Here is a 26,165-nt window from a genome sequence, read left to right on the forward strand (position 1 = left end):
GGCTCATAGGGAGATTGTGAGGTGTTGGGAGAATTCAAGGGGACTTACAATGACAAGGTGGCTTGACAGAGTATGGAATATAGCACTTTCAGAATACTTAACATGGCGTAATAGTCATTAGAGGTGTCACAGAATGTGACCAATTTGACAGGGTATGGTTCCCATTTCTAAGTTATGTAAACAAAAACAGAAACTTGCTGGATAGTTGTGTCTGTTCATCACATTCAGCTTAAATCTCTGGCTCGCTAATTTGAACAATTACATGCCTTGTATTGTATGTTTTTAGGTGCTCTGGAAGTCAACCTCCACTCACAATTTTTGGTGTACTTGTTTTATTGTGTGTTTGCTTACATTTTTGAAAACCAATAAAAAGGAGGATGTCATACCAAGGCAGTCCAGCTCTTTTTAAAAAAAATGATTCATTGGGCTAGCCTTTATAAATATCCAATAATTAACCAAAAAGCAGGATGTTTTACTTTCAGGCATTAATTATTTGTAACAACTTTGTTTAGGAAAAATAAGCAGGTGGGAGAGTGCATCCCTCCCCTGTCACATCAAGGAATGCCTTTTTTAAGATGGTGCCTGTGGTGGTATATGCTTATATCATCTAAAAGCAAATAAATCAATTACTACTTCTTCAGAATTTATTTCAATCATATAAAATATATGGACATTTCATTAATTAAATTAATATCTCACATTTAATAAAATTAATCAACTAAGAGCTCTGCTCAGGAGCTGTGTGTTTTTGCAGTACATTATACACATTTCCAAACCCAACTCTATACACTGGCTTAACCCTTGCACAGCATTATTTTTAACAGTATCAATCTGCTGTTTGGTGTCCAACATGTCTTTAAAGATCTAGCTGGCAATAATTGATTTCAAAATGTTTCCAGTTTAATATAAGAAATTGCTTTTGTTAGTATTATATTCCAAAAACATAGTCTGTTACAGGGGTTGGAAACTCAGTCTAGAGGCCAAACTCAGTCTAGAGACCCTCTTCTCAGGCCACACACCTCACTGGCCTTGCTGCACACCCTCTTCATGCATTTGCCTGGCTGGCATGTATTTTCCAACAGTGGTAATGCCTCTTCCTTGCCTGGCTGGAGAAGTGTGCACACGTAGAAATCTGACTTTTGTGTGGTTGGAATGTTGCCTCCTGTACATAATTGGGAGGCACTAGGCATGGAGGAGATACGCCATTCAGTTCACATTTAAAGCCAACCCTATCAGATTCACACTTTCAAAACAATATGAGAACCAAAACACAGCCATCCTCTGAAATTTGCACTTGACCAAATTTTGTGATGCAGTTCTCCAACCAACCAATGTTTACAAAAATGCAAATATTAGTGGAAAGTGTGCACAAAATGAAAATATTGGTGAAAAAACCTGCACAAATGTGTATATTAGTCAAAACCACCTACAAAAATGTGTATTGGGCAAAATTCACACTAAAATTCTGAAGAATTTCTTACTAGGATTTTTAAAAATTAACAAATTGCAAATTTGCTGCAGAAGTGTAGAAAACTGAATTTAAGACTAGAAAAATGAGAAACGGAATGAACCAAAATTTAACAGCTTTCCATCCCTGTGAGCCGCACCCATTTTTTGCCTCTGGCCCTGCCCACCAGTGGGAGGGGGTCTGGATACTGAATTAACCCCATTGTCATGGTCAGACCATTATCTGCTGAAGTTTGGTGTTGCAGCACCAATCCCCACTGCAGGGGTGGAGGACACATTAGGATGGTCCTGTCCTGGATAGTTATGGAATCCAAGAGATTCCTGAAATCTTTGCAGGATTTTCCAGAAGCCAGAGATAGTCATCCTGTCAAGGGCTTGGTCTTGCCATGGAATGGTGAAATATGCCAGGCTGTGGACACAATTGCTTCTGAGTTGACACAGTTGACCAGGCTGTTGACACAATTGCCCTCTCCGACACTCTGGCACTTCCAAGCTGTGAAACAGGTCATCCGAACTTTGGTAATTAATAAAAAGGGGAGGGGAAAGGATTAATAGTATAAGTGATTGAAAGAATGGGAATATAGATTGAAAAAACATAGGGAATAAGCAAAATCACCCAAGGGCAGTCCACAAATACCTATGAGATCCCATAATCATGTAAGCAACACTTATTATCAACTATGTGAAATGTCACAGAAAGAAATTCCCCTCTTGATCTTGACTCATACTGATATAGTTAAGGCAGTTTGCTTCTATGATGTTCATCATGTCTTGACCAGCTTTGACTTTCTGGTATAATGGACCATGTTCTGACCACGACTGGGAAGCTTGGAATTGCCTCTTGACTTCAGCCTTCAGAAACTTAAATCTGAAGCAGATTCTTCTCTGCTTGTTTCTTATATACCAGGCAGAGAAGGAAACCTGTAGCCCTCCAGATATGCTGGACTACACTTCCCATCATCCCTGACCATTGCCTATGCTGGCTGGGGCTAATAGGAGCTTGAATCCATAGCATCTGGAAGGCCACATGTTTCCTATCCCTATTGTTTACATTTTGTCCTAGAATATTCCCTTAGGTAGCTTGGATTCTCCCTTTTCTTATTCTAGAGCATCTATGAGCTTCTGCTGTGTTTTATCACTTCTTGTTACACAGTTTCCTTTAAATGCTGTCTGAAATGGTTCCTAGAACCTAAACATTCCTGGTAATTAAATTTGGAGAGTGGTTTAGAGAAAACACCTGGTCAGATCTAGGTTGTAGCACTCTATCTGAATGACAGAGTGATAAGTAATTCTTTCCATTGGAAATGAGCATAGAAGCATCAATTTAACAGAACTATCATCACAGTAAATAGAGATCACATAAGCAAGTTGTTTTGGGGGCCCATGTTTCAGCAAAAGACAAATGAGAATGTGTCCGGCAAAACAGTACCAAATCCAGAGTCCTATGAGAAAAAGCCTTGGGTGTCTGACAGCGGACGAGACATGCTCTGGAATGCCCAATGCAAGATTCCATCAAAGGTATTCTAGAAGATTACAGAGAAAATAAAAGGAATTTTATTTGTCTAACTTATCATTATTAAAATATGAAGAGTAGCACTTCATAAGAGCAGAATATAGTCAGTAGAAAAATATAGAAGTATTCTCTTCCTCTAAAGTTCACTGACTTTTTGTGTGCAGATTCATCAGGCATAACTTTAACCTGCCATTGTTTCTAGCAACTCATAAGAGTTTCTGCTGTGTTACTGGATGTGATAAAAGTACTCAAGGTACAACTACTAGAGTGCAAAGTATTGAAATTAAGAACAAGTTAATTTCAAGAAGGACCTAAATTCTTCTGAAGCCTCACAAACATTGCAGTTGTCCATCCCAGAATTTGCAGACCTGTTCAGTAATGTTTTACATCACTGAGCAATTATAGCACAAGAAGATTTGTTTTCCATTACCTCCCCTAAGAGAGAGTCCAGCTCATTCTTGTTCAGAAGAGGTTCAGTCCCAGCAGATTCTTCCACCACCTAGGATACAAAATATCATCTCACAGTGCAATCCTATGCATATCTAATCTACCCACAAGTAAAACCCAAAGAATTCAATGGAACTTACTCCTGAGTCCCAGGTAACTGTTTATAGGACTGTAGCCTTAGTAAGTCTCTGTCATATACATGCTGGGTAACATAATCAACTGGGAGAAGGGAAATCCCCTATACTGGATGTAGCCTCCAATTAGCGTGAAGACAAATACTGTATAATGTCTCTAGAACAGTGGGGCTGCTGTGTAAGTGACCTTAATGTGATTATCCCAAATGGGATGGCTGGAATGGGATAGATTCCTAACCATGATTGACTCCTAATAATGTCACCAAGAACTCTTCTGCCATCCCTGGAACACTTTTTTAAAGTTTCCCTTTTTAAAATATAGTGACAGGTAGTTGGATTTTATACGACTTCATCATTTCAGTTGCAAAGCCAAGATGAATCCAGGTTCAATTTGCAACTGAATGGCAAGCTAAGAACTTTCTTTTTCTATTGTTTCAGGTCTTCACCCTTATGTACAAGGGATAAACACCATGGGATACACAGTTATATGATATTCAACTAATGCATGTGGCAATTTGCTTTGTCAGATTATTGACTTCACCCATTCTCCCATGCTGTTCCCTATGCCAACCCAAGTTTGTGAATGTAACTGCATCTGCTTACATTCACTCCTTCCTGCCTTTTGTCTTTCCTTCCCTCCATTCACTGTTTAGTGTCGAGTGAAAGCTGTTTGGACAGGGACCTGGCTTTTTGATTTTGTTATGAAACTAAAGCATCATGTACATTTGATGTTATAGAAATATTCACAATTGCGAGAACCAGTGTAGCATAATGGTTAGAATGTTGGACTAGGACTGGGAAGACCCAAGTTCAAATCCCCACTCAGCCAGTTCTCTCTCAGTCTAACTTACCTCACTGGGTAGTTGAGAGGATAAAATGGGAGTGGGGGGAGAGACTGCAAGAAGGATGGGATTAAAAAGTAAATAATAAATTAGGAGGATGAGTTTGTGCAAAATCAAGACTGACAATTTATTTAAAAATATTTCTTGACTGCCTTTATGAATATGCTAAACCCATCTGTAAAATGGGGGAATTGTAACAATGCTATGATGCTTTTCAATCATGTTCCTAGGAATCCTGAAACAGAAGATCATGTAAAAATGAAAATATTGTCTTCGGGTCCCCCAAAGTTCCTTAAATTACTTCTACTTTTACTCATTAGCCACTAAAAAGATGAAAAGATTACAGACAATCCAGACCTTTACTGCTCTTAGTGTAGGAGTATTCAAGTTTGTTGCTCCTTCTAAGCTGATGGTTGCAGAATAGTTGCTACTAGTGCAGGATTTGCAGATTAAGATTCCACTGAAACAGAACATGAGGATCTTAAGTACATAAATCCTTTGCAGTCATAAACCTATATTTCACAAACCTCAGTTAGGGGATTAAATCTGGATTGGCAGGGTCTCATATGGCTGAATGCTCTTCCATATAAAACATTCCAACTTCATAGAAAACTAGATATCATGCAAAAGGTTAGGCTAGAACCCTTCTCCCTGACATCTACCTTTTTAAATGCAGGGATTTCTTTTTATATGGAGATACTCAGCGCTCATCTATATAATGGTTTACTGTGTGTTTGGTGCTACTCACATCTCCTTTAAATTTGCATATTTCACATGATGTTATCAACAAACAGAAGCTATCGTGCAGTTTTCCCTCTGTAAAACGGTACTAATTCAATCTGCTGTTAATACGAAAAGTGGGGGGGAAAGTCTCCTCTCCATTTTCTGTAGTGGTTGCAGATGCTTTGCTCTGATGCTTTTAGGTGGGTGTGTCAATTGTTTCCCTATCCATGCCCAATATCTCCTCCTCCCTTCTTTCATTTTGTTTTCTGTGGGCTGACAAGCAACTTTCCACTGCTTTCCTCTGTTTTGTTGGCCTTTTTTATGTTGCTGCAAAGAGTGCCTTTATTTCCTTTTTCTTGTATGCAAAAGCATAACACTGCTTAAGTAAAGATTTGTATTTCAGCTGTATCCTACCAACCACAGGCAGGGAAAACACAGATATTTGTACTTCCTGGGTTTTTTTATAAAGGAACCTACTGCAGGTGGTGGAACAGACTGAGCATGCTCAGTCACCTAGCAACCAGAGGGAATGGAAATGTATAATTAGAGGGTGGGGCCACAAGGAAACAGCAAGACTAATGCTTCCCAGAGGAATGCCTACTTGTGTGAATGGGAAAAATCTACTGGCAGCTACCACTGAGCAGGAACTGCAGATGGTACAAATCAAAAGCAAAGGTAAAAATGTATTTGCTATGAAGAAATGCTTCAGTGTAGATGAGCCCTCAGTCATATAGGCCCCTACCTGCAGTGGTAGAGTTCAGACACAGACTTATCTTATTCATCTATTTTTCATGAGAGTCCTAAAAGTAGAGGGAAGACAGGCCACATAATATTTCCTGATTAAACTTAAGCTTGAGTCATAGAATTCAAAACAGACTTTGGCATCCAACTGTATGAGAGAGCCATCAGACAAGAGGTTTCCTAGACATTAAACTCATCATGCAACCAGGGCCAGCTTCCAATTATACGAAACCAGGGCCAGCAGAGATATGCTATTTAAAAATAATATAGGAACTTCAATGTTATCTGGTTAGCTATAGTCCACACTGGACACTCCAGGATATGAATGGCTGTGCAGTAAAATGCATGGACACCACTGCAAAACTCTGGGTTTTGCCTGCCCTGAAATCAAGATAATTGCCTTGAGTAAAATATTGGAACATCTATCTGGAAGGGATTTAATTGATTCCAGACAGAAGTGTTATTTTGTTTTTTTACAAGTGTCAGAGACACCATTTTGACACACTTGATACCTGTCTGTGCAAATCATAAATGTGCCAGTCTCCATGCTCATCCAACCTGAGGGCAGCACAGTTCAGAAGAGCAACACTTACACAAACAAAACTCCCATGTTAATTTAGAGCCTCTTTCTTGTGGTGCCTGTCCCACATTTCTGCTTTAGTGCTAAGACACTCAACCAGCCCCATCAAGTTATCATCTGGACAAGGCCTCATAAACAGCAGCTAGGAAGTCAGGGGGAGCTAATGAAGGCTTTATTCTTAGATGTAATTGACACCTGATTTGATCTGCACGGGCAGGAAAATGGCAGGGCCAGTGGAAAGCCCGGAAACATTTATTGCAGTAGATCAAGTCACCTCCTTTTCTGCATATACCGCATTTGTCCCCAATGGTCAATTTCTGCACAAAAATAAACATAAAAATTTTGGAGTCAATTTCTAGCAAGACTTTTCCTCTTCAGAGCTGTCCTGTGCTGCATGTGCCCATGTCTTCTTTTCTACCTTATGTTTTGCTTAACTGGTTTACTGTAATTGCTTAGATTTCTGACCTATCCCATCCTTAATGGCTTGGGTACAAAAATAATTTAAATTTAATAAAAATAGCAAGATTCAAGACTCAATTTAAATAATAAAAACTGATCAGGAAATGGGGCAGGCTGTCTTGTCCACCTAGGGTTGCCAGGTTCAGGGCCTGAGACTGATCCTGTATCTTTAGGAAAAGAGAAAGTCAGCCAAGTGCAGGTGTTCTTGCAACTCTGTAATGGGAAAAACCACAAGGTGGAATTCACCCTTCCCCCTGCACAACTTTTAAAGATACAGAAGACCTCTTGGAGGCCAGGCCTGGCAACCAAGAGGGCTTCTGTATCTTTAAAAGTTGTGCAGGGGAAAGGGAGAATTCCATCTTGTGGTTTTTCCCATTACACTGTTGCAAGAACACCTGCACTTGGCTGACTTTCTCTTCTCCTAAAGATACAGGATCAGTCTCAGGCTCTCAGCCTGACAACCCTATGTCCACCCAAGTCTTAGTAACACAAGTAATGTTGTTAGTTATTCTTATGAATTAAATTATAAATGGGTGAAGTTTTGCCATTCATCTTATATTCTAAAGCAGCAGTAGATGAAAACTTTACTTGCCCCAACCCTTCAATATCTTGGGAACAAGTTAATAGGTACATGCTATTTTTCTGTCCCAACACTTTAGGCTGATGATGATCAGAAGAAACAGGAAGGCAACAATCCAAGTCTGGAACCCAGAACTGTTGCATACAACATGAATTTCTTATATGGCTTTCTATAACTTCCATGTAGGAATCTGCATATGCTCTATGTCCTCACCTGTTTAGACCACCATTCCCTGCTATTATATACATGCACATTCTTCACATGTGAAAATGTACATGCAGGGTACATACAATTTCCTATACAGAAGTAAGGATAATAATGCAGGAGTATAATTTGGTAGTCACCATAGGCTTTGATAGTTCTTTACTGCTTTAGAGTCCTTTTAGGAAGGAAGTTGCCATTGTAAGCTTCTTCAGGGGCCCATGAAAATGCAGAGAACTGGCCAAGCAAAGTACAGTTTAATCACAACAATGTTAGTATCAAACAAATACTTAAATTGTGGCCTAGCAGACTGTCATGGATGTCAGCCCAAATGTAGCTTGCATAGCAGGAATGAGGAACCAGTGATATTTCTAAACTCCCATCAGCCTTTAGTGACCATGGGGCTGTTGGGAGTTGGATTCCATCATCTTCAGGAGGGCCATGTCCTTGCTGGACAGAGAGAGATTGAGTCCTAAATAAAAGCTGGGTCAGAATTGCTCCAGATTCTAGTATGTGCTAGAAAAAAATGGAGTGGATCACTAAATGTTGTTATATTTCATATAGATCCCATTTTGTGCTAATTAGGGATGGGAAACCTGTGGACCTCCAGACGTTGTTGGACTGCAGTTCCCATAATCCCTGACCACTGACTGAGGCTGATGGGAGTTGGAATCCAACAACATTTGGGGATGGGGAAGAAATTCGATTCAATTCGCCTTTAAAGGTGAACCTACCTAATTCGAGCTTTCCGAAACAATACATGAACCAAACAAAACACAGCCATCCTTCAGAATGTACACTTCTCCGAATTTGTCAGTACGGTTCACCAGTCAAGTGATGTGTACAAAAATGCACGTACTAGGGTGAAGTGTGCAAAAAATGCATGTATTAGTAAAAATAACATACAAAATGCATTATACTGGGGGCAATTGCTTTGCAAATATGTGTATTTTAGGAGAAATTAGCACTAAAATGTTGATGAATTTTCATGAGGGTATTTTTTAAAAAAATTGCATGTAGAAACATGGAGAACTGAACTTAAGATAAGAAAAATGAGAAACTGAAATGGACAGATTCCCTACCAGTGGTCCTCCAGATTCCCCATCCCTGCCACAGAGGGTAAAAGTGAATGTCACCAACTGAGTCATCCTTCCTCTTTGTTATGTCTTAATTGCAGATGTAGAAGCTCAAACAATCTTTTCCTCCACTGAATCTGAAAACTCTCCTGTAGCCCTCTAACCTTCAGAACCTGCTATGTGCAAGCTTTCTGACAGATGAAAAGCACAACTTAGGCAACAAAATGGTTGCAGTTTCTAGTTCTTATGTAAAGCATTTGAAATGACCAAGCCCAGTGAACTGTGAAAAGTTCCACAGACAGGTGGGATGCTGACCAGCTGCTTCTCTGTTCCCGGAGTCTGAACTGGCGGTGCTGCCATGGGCATGGGGGACATGGAAGGCAGAGGCTGTCTGAAGGAGGCACAGACAGGTTCTTTTATGAGAACCCTCATCCCATCTTCAGTTGTTCTCTGGACATATACAGCACCCTAAGCAGGTATGAGAAATATATAATATTGCTAGAATATATCATATAATTTACAAGAGAAAAATCAACTCATTTGAAATGGGGTGTTGGAGGAGAGCTTTGCGGATAGCATGGACTGCGAAAAAGACAAATAATTGGGTGTTAGAACAAAATAAATAAATAAATAAATAAATTTTATTTGTTAGTCGCCTATCTGTCCGAATTAACGGACACTCTAGGCGACTTACAGCAACATAATAAAATACAATAACAATCCAGAACACAATTATCTATTAAAACTAACAGCAGAACATCAAGTAGTATATTAAAAGCTAAGCTACCCCAAATTTCCCATAGGCCTGCCTGAATAGCCAGGTCTTAAGAGCTCGGCAAAAACCCATCAGGGAGGAGGCATGTTGAAGATCATAAGGAAGAGAATTCCAGAGGGTGGGGGCCATAACCGAGAACGCCCTCTCCCTGGTCCACACCAGTCTAGCTGTTTTGACCGGTGGGACCGAGAGGAGGTCCTGTGCGGCTGATCTTGTAAGGCGGCCTAATTGGTGATACTGGAGGCGGTCCTTCAGATAAACTGGGCCAAAACCATATAGGGTTTTAAAGGTCAATACCAACACCTTGAATTGGGCCCGGTAAACTACTGGTAACCAGTGTAGATCTACCAACACTGGGGTGATGTGATCTCGGCGACGGCTATGCTTAATCAGGCGTGCCGCTGCATTCTGTACCAGCTGCAATTTCCGGACCGTTTTCAAGGGTAACCCCACGTAGAGCGCATTGCAGTAGTCTAAGCGAGAGGAGACCAGGGCATGTATCACTCGTGGGAGCAGATGCAAAGGAAGGTAGGGTTGCAGCCTCTGTATCAGATGTAGTTGATACCAAGCTGCCCGACTCACTGCTGAGCCTCCATGGACAGCTGGGAGTCAAGAATGACCCCGAGGCTACGGACCTGGTCTTTGAGGGGTAATCTCACCCCATTAAGCACCAAGTCAACGTCTCCCAACCTTCTCCTGTCACCCACGAGCAACACCTCGGTCTTGTCGGGATTTAGCTTCAGCCTGTTCTCGCCCATCCATCCACTTACGGCCTCCAGGCACTTGGATATGGTCTGCACAGCCAGCTCTGGTGAGGACTTAAATGAGAGATAGAGCTGAGTGTCATCTGCATATTGGTGACACTGCAGCCCAAAACTCCTGATGATAGCCCCCAGCGGCTTTACGTAAATGTTAAATAGCATGGGGGAGAGGATAGAACCCTGTGGTACTCCACAGTTAAGAGGCCAAGGGTCTAAAACCTCATCCCCCAATGCCACCCGTTGGTACCTGCCTGAGAGATAGGAATGGAACCACCATAAAACCGTGCCCCCCATTCCCAATCCCTCTAGGCGATTTAACAGGATACCATGGTCAATGGTATCAAAAGCCGCTGAGAGATCCAGGAGGACGAGGAAGGTATATTCTCCCCTATCCAACGCCCTTCTCATATCATCCACCAGAGCGACCAAGGCTGTTTCAGTTCCATGTCCGGTCCTGAAGCCCGATTGGAAAGGATCTAAATAATCTGCTTCATCCAAGTGTGTGTAGCTGTTTGGCCACCACTCGCTCTATCACCTTGCCCAAGAATGGTAAATTAGAGACTGGGTGAAAGTTGTCTAACTCTAGGGGATCCAAGGAGGGTTTTTTTAAGATGGGCTTTATCACTGCCTCCTTGAGGGCTAATGGTATTGCACCCTCTTCCAAGGATGCATTTACCACTGCCTTGATCCCTTCGCCCAGTCTTTGTTTGCAGCTCATAATGAGCCACGAAGGGCAAGGATCAAGCAAACAGGTGGTTGGCTTTACAGTAGAGAGCACCTTGTCCACTTCCTCAGCGAGGAGAGGCTGAAACCGATCCCACCGGACCGGAGTGCAACTGGCCGACTCTGGCCCACTTCCTGTATCCACGGCGTATGAAATCTTGCTCTTCAGGCACTCGATTTTATCGGCAAAGTGTTTAGCAAATATGTCACAGGAGGCTTTAGAGTGCTCCATGGGTTCCTGGGCAGCTGGACCGACCAGGCTTCGGACCACTTGGAACAACCTCCTGGGACAGCACTCTGCCGACGCAATAGAGGCAGCAAAAAAATTCCTCTTTGCTGCCTTTGTTGCCATCTGGTAGGCCGCTATTGCTGCTCTAACCAGTGTCCGATCGTCTTCAGTGCATGATTTCCGCCACCGGCGCTCTAGTCGTCTCACCTCCTGTCTCAGATTCCGCAACCATGGTGTATACCAAGGTGCTGCCTGAGTTCTATTCAGGGGGAGAGGGCGTTTCGGAGCCACCCGGTCTACCACCCTGGTGATCTCCCTATTCCACTCCGCTACCAGGGTTTCGACCGGGTGTCCTTCAGTCAGCTCCAGTTCCCCCAGCGCATTCAGGAATCCCTTAGATTCCATCAGGCATCTGGGGCGGACCATCCTAATGGGTCCTTGTCCCCTGCGGAGGGTGTGCAGCATTGAGAGGTCTATATTCACCAGATAGTGATCTGACCATGTGATTAAACCAGAACTGTCACTGGAAGCTAAAATGATGAAACTGAGGTTATCATACTTTGGACACATAATGAGAAGACAGGATTCATTAGAAAAGATAATAATGCTGGGAAAAACAGAAGGGAGTAGAAAAAGAGGAAGGCCAAACAAGAGATGGATTGATTCCATAAAGGAAGCCAAAGACCTGAACTTACAAGATCTGAACAGGGTGGTTCATGACAGATGCTCTTGGAGGTTGCTGATTCATAAGGTCGCCATAAGTCATAGTCGACTTGGAGGAACATAACAACAAAATCTAATTTACACATTCCACAAGAAAATGGGTGTGCTCATTATATAAGTGAGATCAAGGCCTACAAAATAATATAACAGAAGCTGTCTGGAGATTTTCACTTAGTAAAAGATTCACTAGCTATAGCCATTAAGATGGCCCTTCAAGGCACTGGACTCTTTGGAACTCCCAAAAGATTGGGGGAGGGGGAAGGTGATGCCTAATGTTGGCACTCTAATAGAGATAAGGGGGATTTAATTCACTTGCACTGGAAATGCAGTAAAGCAAATGAATTCTGGTTGCAAATGTCCTAAAAGAAATATTCAGGTATAGCATACTAATAATTCTTTCACATAATTTATCAAAACAAAGCAAAAGGTTTAACAGAGCCAGTTTATCGGACTCAAAATTATATGTCATAACAAATGGCTAGAGTGTTATAAGCAGAATCATGAAAAGAAGCTCACAAACCTAGGTAAGAGGAATTTATTAAGGAAATTCTAGGAACAGCTAAGTATAATTAAATTAACTTTGATGACTAAAGACGGGAAGATTTACAGTTGTTATAAACAGCTGGAACTTGGTAACTCAATATATTAAGAACAAATTAGACATCTCAGGGAAAGGAACTGATTATATATATTTATGGTGTAAGAAAGCAGTTCCTCTCTTTCTTGCATGTTGCATTTAGTATTTAAAAATAGAAAACATCTAATGGAAATCTATTCATAAACAAATATATGTTTTTGCAGTAATTTATAGCTAAACATATTAAACTGCATTTTTAATTTTTTTACTTCTGTTGTAATATTGTATATTTATTGTTGACCTACAGTAACAACAACAACTATGTTAGAGAGAAACGAATCACTACAGTCCCTATTTAATAGCAATTAAAAATAGCCACAAGGGGGCATTGCAGGATACTGTATATATTTCAGCAGTTTGGGAATCATGTTCAGATCATAAAATGCCTTTTAGAGACTGCAATTTTGTTCAAATTAAGGATGATTGCATTGCAAATGTCTGGGCTATTCCATCTCCTTTTTCTCATGAAGGAAAATTAGATTGCGATAAAGGATGACAAAAGGACCTCAACCACTGGAAATATTTGAAGAAAAAGAGCAGTGCCTTAGAGCTGCTTCATATAGGACATTTTCCTATAAGGAGGAGAAGAGAAGAGTGTGAAAACACAGGGAGTTCCTGGGCACTGCGAAAGCAAGGATCACAGCTGTACCTGAGTTTGAGAAAGTGCATTTCTGTTGTTTTCTTCTTCATTGTGCCTGTCCTGTTTCACCTTCCCAGGGGAGCAGGAATCACACCTCCATGTCCCACTACCCCAAAGGAGAAAGACGGAAGCAGGATCATATATAATACAGAAAGAGAAAGGGATGAAAGACTTAAACAGAAACCATTCTTCCCTGTGAAAAATGTACATCTCAGAATACTACCACCAATCTCAGACCCGCTGTTGCCAATGAGGACAGAGAGACACAGCCAGACTGCAGTTTTCTGGGTGTAGGAAATGTCCTAGGAAAGAATAGGATAGATGCCTTTTTCCTCCTAGGACACTCCCTATCTTCAGAGGGGATGTTCTGTGCAGATCCAGTAATCATCCCTATCTGCTGTGCAAAATCTGCCTAAAACTGAATTTTTTAAAAGACTGCACTGGAGCTGATTTAATCAGAGTTTTAGAGTAAAAAGGGGCAGAGCTTAACTAGCATTATGTGCCCCCATTTTCAGAAAAGAGAGGTGGAGACACACTAGAACTGGCATAACAGAAAGTGTCTCTCTACCCATAGTCTGGGCACTTATTTTCAGCCATCATACCCTGTGTTTCTAACAAGTATTTAATGTAGCTTACATTCCATATAAAGTATGCTCTGTACTAGGGTTGCTAGGCTCAGGGCCTGAGACTGATCCTGTATCTTTAGGATAAGAGAAAGTCAGCCAAGTGCAGGTGTTCTTGCAACACTATAACAGGAAAAACCACAAGGTGGCTCCTCCTGCACAACTTTTAAAGATACAGAAGACCTCTTGGTTGCCAGGCCTGGCCTCCAAGAGGTCTTCTGTATCTTTAAAAGTTGTGCAGCAGGAAGGGAGAATTCCACCTTGTGGTTTTTCCCATTACAGTGTTGCAAGAATACTTGCACTTGGCTAACTTCCTTTCTCCTAAAGATACAGGATCAGTCTCAGGTCCTGAACCTGGCAACCCTACTCTGTACCCAGACACATCTGTGACTCCAGGTGGATATAAAAATACTAACACTGTCATTACCTGGGAATCTCTGTCAGTGGGGGCACCAGGCAGGTGAGATGAAAGGCCTTAGGGCACCCATCACAGCAGATCAGCTCCCCACCATCCCTGCAGACAGCACATTCATCATCGTTCTTCTGGCCCAGCAAATTTTGGGAGAATTAAAACAGAAAGAAGATTCTGTTTTCAGATGGTTTCCCTGCACATGGCTGAGAAGCAACACCAACATTGCCTTCACTCGCCTACCCAGATCACCATTTCCTGCTATTTTCATCACCATCATCACTTAAAGTGCAGAAAATTTACTAAGTGCTCTACATAGATTTTTCAAAAATAAGATAGATGGTAAAACTGCAGGCAGGGACTAATAGACACAGCACAAAAGGAAAAGGGAGTGGGGAGGGAAGAGAAAAGCAAACAAGTTCAGGTACCAATTTATGAGGCTACACACATTCTGCACATGCAACCCAGCAGTCCTTAGTTCCCTGGCCAGTGGCAGTGGTCAAAGCACACTTCCCTTCAGCTCTGCAGTCCCAGGGCAACAAGCATTTGGAGCTGAGGATTCTTTCTAGCAGGCAAGATTCCTACTAAATGGGTAGTTTAATTGCCCTGTCCTGTTTTGCATCTGATCACACTACTTACCAGTGAGCCGGAGGAATCATCTAGCAGGACAAGGAGAAGAAAAAAAACACAATAGCTGTGCAAGGCTCTACGTCAGGGTCTTCCTGATGTTGTTGGACTCCAATTCCCATCAGCCCCAGTCAGCCAGCCAACAGGCAGGGAGTAGGAGTGTGACAACATCTGGAAGGCAACAGCTTCCTCACAACAGGATTGCTGAAACAGCAGTAGAGCTGTCCAGCCATGTAGCCAAAGATCTACAGCAAAGCTCAAACAGCTACTCTACAGAGGCACTGCACAAACACCACCTAAGCAGCTACTGAAATATTTTATAGCTGTCCCTGTAGCCTCACCCTTCCTTATGCATTCGTGGGGAGACTGATCCTGGTAATACTTAAGTTAATTATCTTTCATTAGGAACAGTGCAATGACAAGGGAGGCCCAGGTGGCAAGCTGTGCATTTGATCTATTCCCATTGGCTTTTACAGCTCCTGGAAATTGGGAGAGGGGGTAATCCTGAGATGTGTCGGGCAATGAAACCATGGCTAGGACCCCAGATTCAGCAAGTTCCAAGATAGGGGAATTCTCTATGGCTGGTATCCACAGGAGTCTTCATCAGGGTGTTTGATTCCTCCTGGCCTCCACATAGACCTGGGGGCTATGGTGTGGTCCTCCTCCAAAGGTGAAACTCTGCAGCTGATGCAAAGGCTGTGGGCACATTAGTCACTTGAGATGCAGCCAGAATGGCTTTTCTGGGTGTTTTCTGAAGCAACACTCATCACACCTCCCTTCCCTGCTGCCTTCAGACCTTTCAAGATAGCACAGCAAAGCATTGGGCCAATTACTGTCTCTGCCTGAACGTGTAGCAAAGCATTTCAATTGACCACACCTGGAAGACAAAGGGGTCAATCTACTAATCTGTTATAAAACCTCCCTGAAGCTGATTTTTTTTTTAAATGCACTGGAGCTGATCTGACAAGGTTTTAAGAGTAAAAAGGGGTGGGGTTTGACTAGCATCATGTGACCCCATTTTGAGAAAAGAACTGGCACAACAGTACGTGTGTCTCTACCCAAAGTCTCAGTAATCCAGCCTCTTCTTCTTGTGATGATGTCCATTCTGATTCAGGTACTGGGAGTTCACAAATCTGGACAACATAGACCAGAAACACTGAAAGAAAGCATCACTCTCGGTGTCTCAAAGCTGGTTTGTCTAACTGTGCCTTTAGGGCAGACATGGTGAATATATAGCCTTCCAGATGATACTGGACTCCAACTCCCATTCCTCACCATTGGCAATACTGGCTGAGGCTGATGGGAGGTGGAGTCCAACAACATCCAGAGGGACCAGAGGTTCCCCATCCCTGCTTTAGGGAATGAGAATATTGCTGGCAAAGGTGAGACAAGGGGGTGGAGATAAAAGCATGGTGGCAAGCAACAGACCTTGTGATTCTTAAACCCTTGGCCTTCAGAACTTGGGCCATTTCTGCAGCAGAGTCTAAAAATGTATGAATGTCTGACTCTGACAAAGTACTACTTCCTATATGAAACAGTGCTTGTTCTATCCTTTGGTTTTTGTTCGTCTACATGTAGTTGCTTTTTTTACAAAAGTTGGACAGTTTTGATGGGATGCACAGAGGGTACGCAATGGACAAAAGAATCGAACCTTTACATACTTTGCTATGACGATGGACTGCCTTCAAGTCGATCCCGACTTATGGCAACCCTACGAATAGGATTTTCATGGTAAGCGGTATTCAAAGGGGGTTTATCATTGCCTTCCTCTGAGGCTGAGAGGCAGTGACTGGCCCAAGGTCACCCAGTGAGCTTCATGGCTGTGTGGGGATCCAAACCCTTGTCTCCCAGATCGTAGTCCAACACTCAAACCACTATGTTAAGAGAGGAGGCTTCAAAAGGAAAAACCAGCTGAGCAGGAGAAGGTAATGACCAATATCATCTTTGATGTCAGCTGTAGCAAGGCTATTCATTACTCCAACACCTTTTAACTTTGAAATCTTTGGGGAATTCCATCTTGGCAGGAGTGGCATGAAACTTTGCCAAGGAACAAGGTTTCTCCTGGTCAGTCTTTGTCCCATGGGTGAATCTGGCACCAGTTCAAGCAGCTGAGGAAATCTGGGACTTCCCAAGCAAGGTGGAACTTTCAAGAAATAATGAATGATATGTCACGGCTTAGTGGAGATTAGCTTTCTGCTTATGATCTGGACTGAAACTCATCAGGAAAACAACACAAGGCATGCCACTCAACATGCCCATGTCAGACATGCTCCTCACAGCAGAATCTATGACAGTTGTGATGGTCTTCTCTTCTCACAGCACATTTTCTCTATAAAGAAAAGGCATTTTTCAGGCCAAAAGCCTGGCTACGCTATCCTTCTCTCTGCTCCTGTTTTTGGCATGATTTGTAACTGAAGGTACTGCTATGTCCTGTCTTAATCAGTTGCCAATTACATTAAAAAGTGAAGGCCATTTCACGTTTTCCCTGGCAGATGTGTCTCCAGGTGCCACTGTGTATCTCACAACAAATATAATGTTTGCCTATAACCACATGGGGATGTATGTATGTAATCACATGAGGAGATGCACCAGGGAGTTCCTACTGGCAGCGTCTGCAGGTTTCCAGATGTATCCTTCAAATGTTACAGTGTTCACTGCTTATCTGTGAGGTGGATACCTGGAAAATACATCTGCAGCATAATACATAAAGCTTCCCTCATTAAAATGGTATCAACAGTTGCGACATATCCCTTCTACCTGTTTCAATAGACTAACTGGCTGGCTGTTCTCCTTCCACATTTTCTTTTCTTCTCTCTTTTTTTCTTTAAATTTAGCATAATACCGAAAATGCATATTTCCACATACTAATCTGTCCCTTTTCCTGTGTTAGTGTGTGCTTGTGTTTAATCTCAAGGTTCTGTCCCCCTCCCCCCCTCCCGCCACTATGCCCAGCTAGTGAATTCTAAATCCCATGGAGACAGATGCTCTTCCCTCTTCTCTTTGCACTCTAAAAAGTCAGTGTGATGGAGTGGATAGTGCACTAGAGCTGGGACTGGGCAGACCTGAATTCAAATACCCACTTGGCAATGAAGTTCACTGGGTGGCTTTGGGAAAGTCACTATTTCTCGGCCTAACCTACCTCACAGGGTTGTTGCAAAGATAAAATAGGATAATCCTATGTATATCACCTGAACCCCTTTCCAGGAAGGGTAGAATATAAATATGATTAATAACAAAACAAGGTGTAATTGTTGGGTGTAAGGGTGAACAACTTTCCAAGTTACTATAAGACACAGAGAGAGAGAGAGAGAGAGAGAGAGAGAGAGAAAGAACATCCCATTATACCAGGCATAAAGAACCTTTGGACCTCTAGATGTTGCTGAACTACAACCCCCATCATCCCTGGCCATTGGCCATGCTTGCTGGGGCTGATGGAAGTTGGAGTTAAGGAACATCTGTAGGGCCAAAGGTTCCCCACACCTGCACTATACCAAGAGGTACAAATGTACACAAAGAGCACCACTGGGGCCAAAACAACAAAACTATATTATGAAGAGTGCTAACAGAGGGAAACTGGCATAGGCATACCCTTGGTGCAGAGAAAGGAAAAAATATTCTTCTTATTACCTGCTGGGGAGCTGGATCCCCAGTATGAAAAGGGATGGTGAGGCACCTATTCTGCAAGTTTGCTTTTTGACTTCCATTCTGAAAATGAAGGGAAGAATTAGGATGTACAAATGAACTAAGAAGTAAATCCCAATGAACACAGCAGTACTTACTTGCAAGTAGGATTGGAGAAGATCAGCCTTCCCTAACCTGGTACTCTCCAGATGTGTTTGGGACTGATGGGGCTTGTAGTCCAAAACATCTGGAAGGCATCAGGTTGGGAAAGGCTGCATGAGATTAGGCTCATTCATAATGCAGAGTACTGGCCTTTCAGTTTGTTTGCACTTTGACTGAAAAGCCAACTGATGCCTCTTCTTGCAGCTCCTCCCCAATGACACAGGGAGACAGGAGAACAGGTCTCCAAAGAGAACTGGCAGATATGGATCTTCCACAGTCTTGCAGTACATTTGTCCATCAGTGCTGTTTTCTCTGATGCTGACTTTTGTGCAGCAGCTGCAGTGATAATGCACAACTTTATTTATTTAACAGTTTTTTCTAAACTACAACTTTTTCAATCTCTCAGTGATATACAAAAATAACAAACAAATATCATACAAAGCTTTGTGATGGATATTAAAGCACAGCTGAACCAGAGCCTAACAACACTGGTTCAGCTAAATTCCCATTAGTAGCCTTTAAGTTTAATGGGATGTGTGTGAAACCTACACAAGCTTCCCCATAGGTAAAAGGACCAAGCTGAGCTGTGAAGCAAGTCGCACTGGAAGGAAGGGTACTGGTTGGGGTGGCCAGCTGAAAGAAAAGGCAGAGCTCCTACACCTGTAAGAGTTGTTGCAGAAGAGGGAATTGCAGCTGATGTAGCTTGCCATTTAACCTACACCTGCTGCTGACACTCCTTCTTCTAAAAGGTGCAGGAGGCCTGCCTTCTCTTCCAGCTGGCCAGCCCCATTCTGGCTCTTTGATGCAGTACTAGATGAAGGGTTCACTTGTGCAGCTGCTTGTTTTGTTTTGTTCTGTTCTGTCTGTGGAATTCCCTGAGTGTGGTGAATGGGTCATGTGACTCTTTTACCATGAGCGGAAGGTGCCAGGCTAGCACCTTAATATAGGCTGGTAGTTGCACGCAAAACTAATTTTGAAGCACCTGACTGTTGGTGCTCTATAAATAATAACTAGCAGTATATGCTTACAGCAAAATGAATCAAATGCCCCACCCACCGGTCACCATGGCCTGAAAGACTATGTGGCCACCAAAAGCTTGCTAGAAATTTTATTTTTTAAAATGTTATTTTTTAAAAAAGTATACACTGCTTGAATGTAAAGACCTCTAAGCCATGTACAAAAAGGGTCTGAGAAACCTTGAAGGGATTAGAAGTATATTGAGTTACATACATATTCACAGACCTGGGATTCTTTGGCTTTCCCATCAGGCTTTGGTTCATGAGCTTTATTTCTCTCTCCAAGATCTTCCAATTTGTTTGGCACATAAAACTCACCACCAGCTTTGATACATTTCTTAGCATCATCTGGAAAATGGAAGATCACACTGGTTTTATCTCATCAAAACAGGAACAAAGTTGATATGGTCCAAGTGTTGAAGATGTCTGTATCAACTTTATAGTCCCTATTTTGATCTAAAACAGGGGTGGCTAACCTTTGACCCCTCCAGATGTTGTTGGGACTCCAATTCCCATTAGTTCCAGCCAGCCAGCATGGCCAAAGGCCAGCAATAACAGGAAACATAGTTCAACAACATCTGAAGGGCCACAGGTTCCTCATCCCTTATCTATAATAAGAAATAGTGTATGGTAATTTTTGAGTGGGAAATAAGTTAAGGTACAGAGTTAGGATAGTACTGTATAGATAGACAAAATAAAAATGCTGCACTTACCACCATTTGGAAGAGGGTAATGCTGAATCTCAACATTCTCTGATCTCTTCACAGATTTTGCCTTTGGAAGGGACCCTGTTGATTTATAGGATGTGTGTTACAATTAAGAACATAAGAACATAAGAAGAGCCTGCTGGATCAGGCCAGTGGCCCATCTAGTCCAGCATCCTGTTCTCACAGTGGCCAACCAGGTGCCTGGGGGAAGCCCGCAAGCAGGACCCGAGTGCAAGAACACTCTCCCCTCCTGAGGCTTCCGGCAACTGGTTTTCAGAAGCATGCTGCCTCTGACTAGGGTGGCAGAGCACAGCCATCATGGCTAGTAGCCATTGATAGCCCTGTCCTCCATGAATTTGTCTAATCTTCTTTTAAAGCCGTCCAAGCTGGTGGCCATTACTGCATCTTGTGGGAGCAAATTCCATAGTTTAACTATGCGCTGAGTAAAGAAGTACTTCCTTTTGTCTGTCCTGAATCTTCCAACATTCAGCTTCTTTGAATGTCCACGAGTTCTGGTATTATGAGAGAGGGAGAAGAACTTTTCTCTATCCACTTTCTCAATGCCATGCATAATTTTATACACTTCTATCATGTCTCCTCTGACCCGCCTTTTCTCTAAACTAAAAAGCCCCAAATGCTGCAACCTTTCCTCGTAAGGGAGTCGCTCCATCCCCTTGATCATTCTGGTTGCCCTCTTCTGAACCTTTTCCAACTCTATAATATCCTTTTTGAGATGAGGCGACCAGAACTGTACACAGTATTCCAAATGCGGCCGCACCATAGATTTATACAATGGCATTATGATATCGGCTGTTTTATTTTCAATACCTTTCCTAATTATCGCTAGCATGGAATTTGCCTTTTTCACAGCTGCCGCACACTGGGTCGACATTTTCATCGTGCTGTCCACTACAACCCCGAGGTCTCTCTGCTGGTCGGTCACCGCCAGTTCAGACCCCATGAGCGTATATGTGAAATTAAGATTTTTTGCTCCAATATGCATAATTTTACACTTTATATTGAATTGCATTTGCCATTTTTCCGCCCATTCACTCAGTTTGGAGAGGTCTTTTTGGAGCTCTTCGCAATCCCTTTTTGTTTTAACAAGCCTGAACAATTTAGTGTCATCAGCAAACTTGGCCACTTCACTGCTCACTCCTAATTCTAGGTCATTAATGAACAAGTTGAAAAGTACAGGTCCCAATACCGATCCTTGAGGGACTCCACTTTCTACAGCCCTCCATTGGGAGAACTGTCCATTTATTCCTACTCTCTGCTTTCTGCTTCTTAACCAATTCCTTATCCACAAGAGGACCTCTCCTCTTATTCCATGACTGCTAAGCTTCCTCAGAACCCTTTGGTGAGGTACCTTGTCAAACGCTTTTTGAAAGTCTAAGTACACTATGTCCACTGGATCACCTCTATCTATATGCTTGTTGACACTCTCAAAGAATTCTAATAGGTTACTGAGACAGGACTTTCCCTTGCAGAAGCCATGTTGGCTCTGCTTCAGCAAGGCTTGTTCTTCTATGTGCTTAGTTAATCTAGCTTTAATAATACTTTCTACCAGTTTTCCAGGGACAGAAGTTAAGCTAACTGGCCTGTAATTTCCGGGATCCCCTCTGGATCCCTTTTTGAAGATTGGTGTTACATTTGCCACTTTCCAGTCCTCAGGCACGGAGGAGGACCCGAGGGACAAGTTACATATTTTAGTTAGCAGATCAGCAATTTCACCTTTGAGTTCTTTGAGAACTCTCGGGTGGATGCCATCCGGGCCCGGTGATTTGTCAGTTTTTATATTGTCCATTAAGCTTAGAACTTCCTCTCTCGTTACCGCTATTTGTCTCAGTTCCTCAGAATCCCTTCCTGCAAATGTTAGTTCAGGTTCAGGGATCTGCCCTAAATCTTCCACTGTGAAGACAGATGCAAAGAATTCATTTAGCTTCTCTGCAATCTCCTTATCGTTCTTTAGTACACCTTTGACTCCCTTATCATCCAAGGGTCCAATCGTCTCCCTAGATGGTCTCCTGCTTTGAATGTATTTATAGAATTTTTTGTTGTTGGTTTTTATGTTCTTAGCAATGTGCTCCTCAAATTCTTTTTTAGCATCCCTTATTGTCTTCTTGCATTTCTTTTGCCAGAGTTTGTGTTCTTTTTTATTTTCTTCATTCGGACAAGACTTCCATTTTCTGAAGGAAGACTTTTTGCCTCTAAGAGCTTCCTTGACTTTGCTCGTTAACCATGCTGGCATCTTCTTGGCCCTGGCGGTACCTTTTCTGATTCTTTCTTTTCTGATTCTGATTCTGAAAGCAGGGACTGTCTTTTCTTCCCAAAATGCACAGCAGTTACACATCTCAGATAATCTTACCCCTTATATACCCAGTCAATTACTGCACTCCGCAGGTGAGCGCCTCTTGCAGATTCCCTCTTATCAGGAGGTCCATTCCGTACAACATAGGAAGGGGATCTTTAGTGTAGTGGCACTACCCTTTGGAATTCCCTCCCCTTACATATTAGACATGCGCCATCTCTGTTATCTTTTTGGTGTCTACTGAAGACCTTTCTCTTTTAACACGCCTTTTAAGCAGAGGCCTTATCCCAATCAGTGTTGGAGCTGCTTTCTAATATGTTTAAGATTTTTAAAAAACATGTTTTTAAGATGTTTTGTTTTTAAGATGTCTTTAAAACGTTTTGTTTTTAAGATGTTTTAGCCTCTTATTCCTTGTTTGTCATCCTGGGTTCCTTCTCGGAGGAAGGGCAGGATAGAAATTTAATAAACAATAAATAATAATAACAACTTTTAGATTATGGATATTCTGAGCCTTTGTCAGAAGCACATGCGGCCTTAGTACCACCTAGACCCTAGTGTTCCAAGGGAGGTGGCCACCATATACTGTCTTTTACAAATACTGTAACAAAAAGGCAGTGCATTATGCTGACATTGTTACAATGGAAAATCTCCCTCTGGATCTTTTTTTCTCCTCGTTGATGTTGTTCCTGTTCTTTTTTTAAAAAAAAAACTCTTTCTCTTTGGTATATTTCGCTTAGCTCTAGCATCTGCGCAGAGCACAGCAAAAAGTTCTACAGTATTACCAAGTTGTGGGGCGCCTCTTGCTGAAGGTTGAGGAGGGTGCAAACCATCTTTTTCCTCTGTTGCTTTTCTCTTTCCTTGGGACTTGTGCTGAGTCAATACCTTAGGACTGGTTGGGAGTTTCCTTGGCCTGATGTGATACCTGCTGAAATCCATGTCTGAAAAGAAAGCAAATGCTGAGACTGGGGGTGCTTCCAGACCCAGCTTAATACTGTAAATGGGTCACTAAGATGGGCTATTGGCAACAAATTTTCCCCAGAAAGGGTAAATGCAGATTAAAAATGAGGAGAGATTAAATTAGTGGGGGGATACAGGCTGACATTTTGATGCCAATGATGTTGTGGGCACTGTAAAAGACATGCATGCATGAGGAGCATAGATCCAACAATAAACATTTGTTTGGAAGCCCCGCTAATGGGATTCTTGTCCAGGCTTATAGAAGCTGTGCTTCTGAAAATAAAAAAAACAATACTCCCTTGAGTAGGAAAACACAGCATATCATGCTGTAAAATAAACAAGCTACTATGTATGGCTTTTGTAAGTATGGGCTAAGTTTTTTTTTAAATGATATCAGATATGTGGGGCACTACCCTTACCTCCTCCCCAGCAGCCATTTTAGTGAAGAAATACTGTGCCTCTCAAGTAGGTTCAATAAATTCATTATGGCTGAAGGCTTGCAAAGAACAGAAAAGTGAAAATGAACAATTCCCAGATTCTAAAGCAGCCTATCCCAACCTTTGGGTTTCCAGATGTTGCTGGACTACAATTCCCATCTTTCCTGACCACTGGCCAAGCTAGCTGGGGCTGATGGAAGTTGTAGTTTAACATCATATGGGGACCCGATGGTTGGAAAAAGTGTTTCCAAAGTTCAGGGAGGTATATCCCTGTATTCATTTATAATTCAGGTTCTTCTGGGCTATGATGATCTCAGTTAATACCTTTGGGAAAGCTGCTCCGAATGGACTGAAGTTTGGAATATCTCTCTAGGTTGTAATCCTTGAAGAGGACCCTCCAGAAGCCCTGGATGGAAGATGAGTCCCGGTTCAGCAGCCATGTCAACATGGCATGAAAGGCCTTGTGGCAACCCTCCTTCTCCTTCAGATGGAGAGTGCCCTTCAAGAAGAAAGAAAAAGCAAAGTCAATCTAATCTCCAAAGAGATTTTGATTCTCCCCTAGATTTCTTATGATATACTTCAGTGTGATCCATCTTCTGCAGGTAGAAGAACCTAACAGAATTTGAGCAAGAGTCTCGAATTCTGGCATTGAATGTGTATTACAGAAGAACTGTAAAGTGTCAATAAAACTAAAAAAGGGGAAGCCAAGGAACAAGAAGTGTGCTATCCACACAGGTACTCCAGAACTGCTCAGCTCCTGAATTAAACACTTTGAAGATCTACAGTACAGTATAATTTCACAGGACTCAGAATTTTGTGCCATTTGCAATAATTTTTACACCCATGTAAAATGAGACACAAAACTTCCAGAGTATTACAGTGCTATGGTACACCTAGTATTTACCACCAATTAAAATCTCCCCCCCCCAAAAAAAGACTAGGCTCAGATAAACAGAAATCAAAATACCCCCCCCCCCCAAAATTAAAGCTTTAGAGAAAAATCAAAGAAATTAAGGTTGGACATGAGTCATACACCAGTTTTGTATAAACTAAAAAATGAAGGTACATACTGTAACTTATCCTATATACAAATGATAAAACACCATAAAATAATGTGAGATTGTAATAGCACTTAGCATAATAAACTCAAGTTTAAGTTTTAGCAGGCTTAGTATTGTTCTTATTTCTCTTACCTTGAACATTTCTTCCGTGATAACATCATGATCTGCAAGTCCATGAAGCAATGGAAAGACATCATCAACTGCCATAGAGATCTCCGTGCGATAAAGTTTAAGCAATTTCCGCAAATCCCCCTCTCCTAATGGTCTATTATCAGAACTGAACATCCTGTGACAGGATAATATTTACAGGATTGTTAGGAGCATCCATCCTCCAGGTCCATTTTTTTGTCACTTGCATCTGTTAATCCTTACTAAAAGATACCTTAACTGCTACTGTGTCTGTGATGTACACTTGTTTTGGTCTTGGCAAATGCTGTGAAAGAGCATGCATCTTTGATGCAACTGACCTACAGAATAGTGTAAGCCGTCACAACCCTCTATAGGAGGATAAGCAGTTGAATCCTGGATTATTTTACAACTCACTCTCAAGACACCTGTCTCTGGAAATTCAGATTTGTAAGTATCACTTGCAAAAATACACTTATATTTACATTACTCCTTTTCTATTATACATTTCTTTCTTTCACCTCTTTGATGACTGCTGAGCATCCAGATTAGATTTATTTTGCTCACTCTATCCTTATGAATTAAAGGAGAAAGACATCACTGTTGGCCTCACCTGTCATACAAAGATGCTATATAGTATCTGTATTTGGGTTTAGGGTAAACCTGTTTTCTGTAATTCTTTGTGCTCTTTATATGCTCAGTCTGTGGAGAGGGAGGAGATGTAGAGTGAAACAACAACAACTATTGATGAACCAGTAGAATCTCTTTTGATAAATCTGGGAAGCTGAAGCTATCTCCAATTAAGCTTATTTGGCCTGCTTCATTATCTGAAAGTGCTTGAGAGAGCTTCACTCCAC

General features: G+C 42.0%; 1 protein-coding gene across 1 annotated transcript; it reads right to left on the minus strand.

Annotated features, from left to right (window-relative positions):
- Positions 1 to 215: 215 nt before the first annotated feature.
- AIRE (autoimmune regulator) lies at positions 216 to 25,467 on the minus strand. Its single transcript, XM_061637708.1, has 16 exons — positions 25,315 to 25,467; positions 24,446 to 24,620; positions 23,510 to 23,665; positions 20,423 to 20,497; positions 19,924 to 20,057; positions 19,413 to 19,568; positions 18,538 to 18,615; positions 14,923 to 14,991; positions 14,302 to 14,414; positions 13,261 to 13,357; positions 11,982 to 12,023; positions 9,079 to 9,231; positions 6,643 to 6,764; positions 4,761 to 4,863; positions 3,411 to 3,479; positions 216 to 2,990 (listed from the first exon to the last, which is right to left on the minus strand). Exons 1-16 carry the CDS (start codon positions 25,465 to 25,467, stop codon positions 2,910 to 2,912), a joined length of 1,776 nt encoding a protein of 591 aa, XP_061493692.1. The 3' UTR covers positions 216 to 2,909.
- Between the last annotated feature and the right edge of the window lie 698 nt (positions 25,468 to 26,165).

This window comes from Rhineura floridana, chromosome 7 (assembly GCF_030035675.1).
Source record: "Rhineura floridana isolate rRhiFlo1 chromosome 7, rRhiFlo1.hap2, whole genome shotgun sequence".
NCBI classification, from domain to species: Eukaryota; Metazoa; Chordata; class Lepidosauria; order Squamata; family Rhineuridae; genus Rhineura; species Rhineura floridana.

Coding starts and splice junctions, on each gene's coding strand:
- AIRE (XM_061637708.1), bottom strand. CDS start 25,467: ATGTTCAGTTCTGATAATAGACCATTAGGAGAGGGGGATTTGCGGAAA. Junction 12,024..13,260: donor ATGCACTTTCTCAAACTCAG/GTACAGCTGTGA, acceptor TGTTCCTCCAAG/TCGACTATGACTTATGGCGA. Junction 6,765..9,078: donor CGGGAACAGAGAAGCAGCTG/GTCAGCATCCCA, acceptor ATTTTTGTGCAG/AAATTGACCATTGGGGACAA.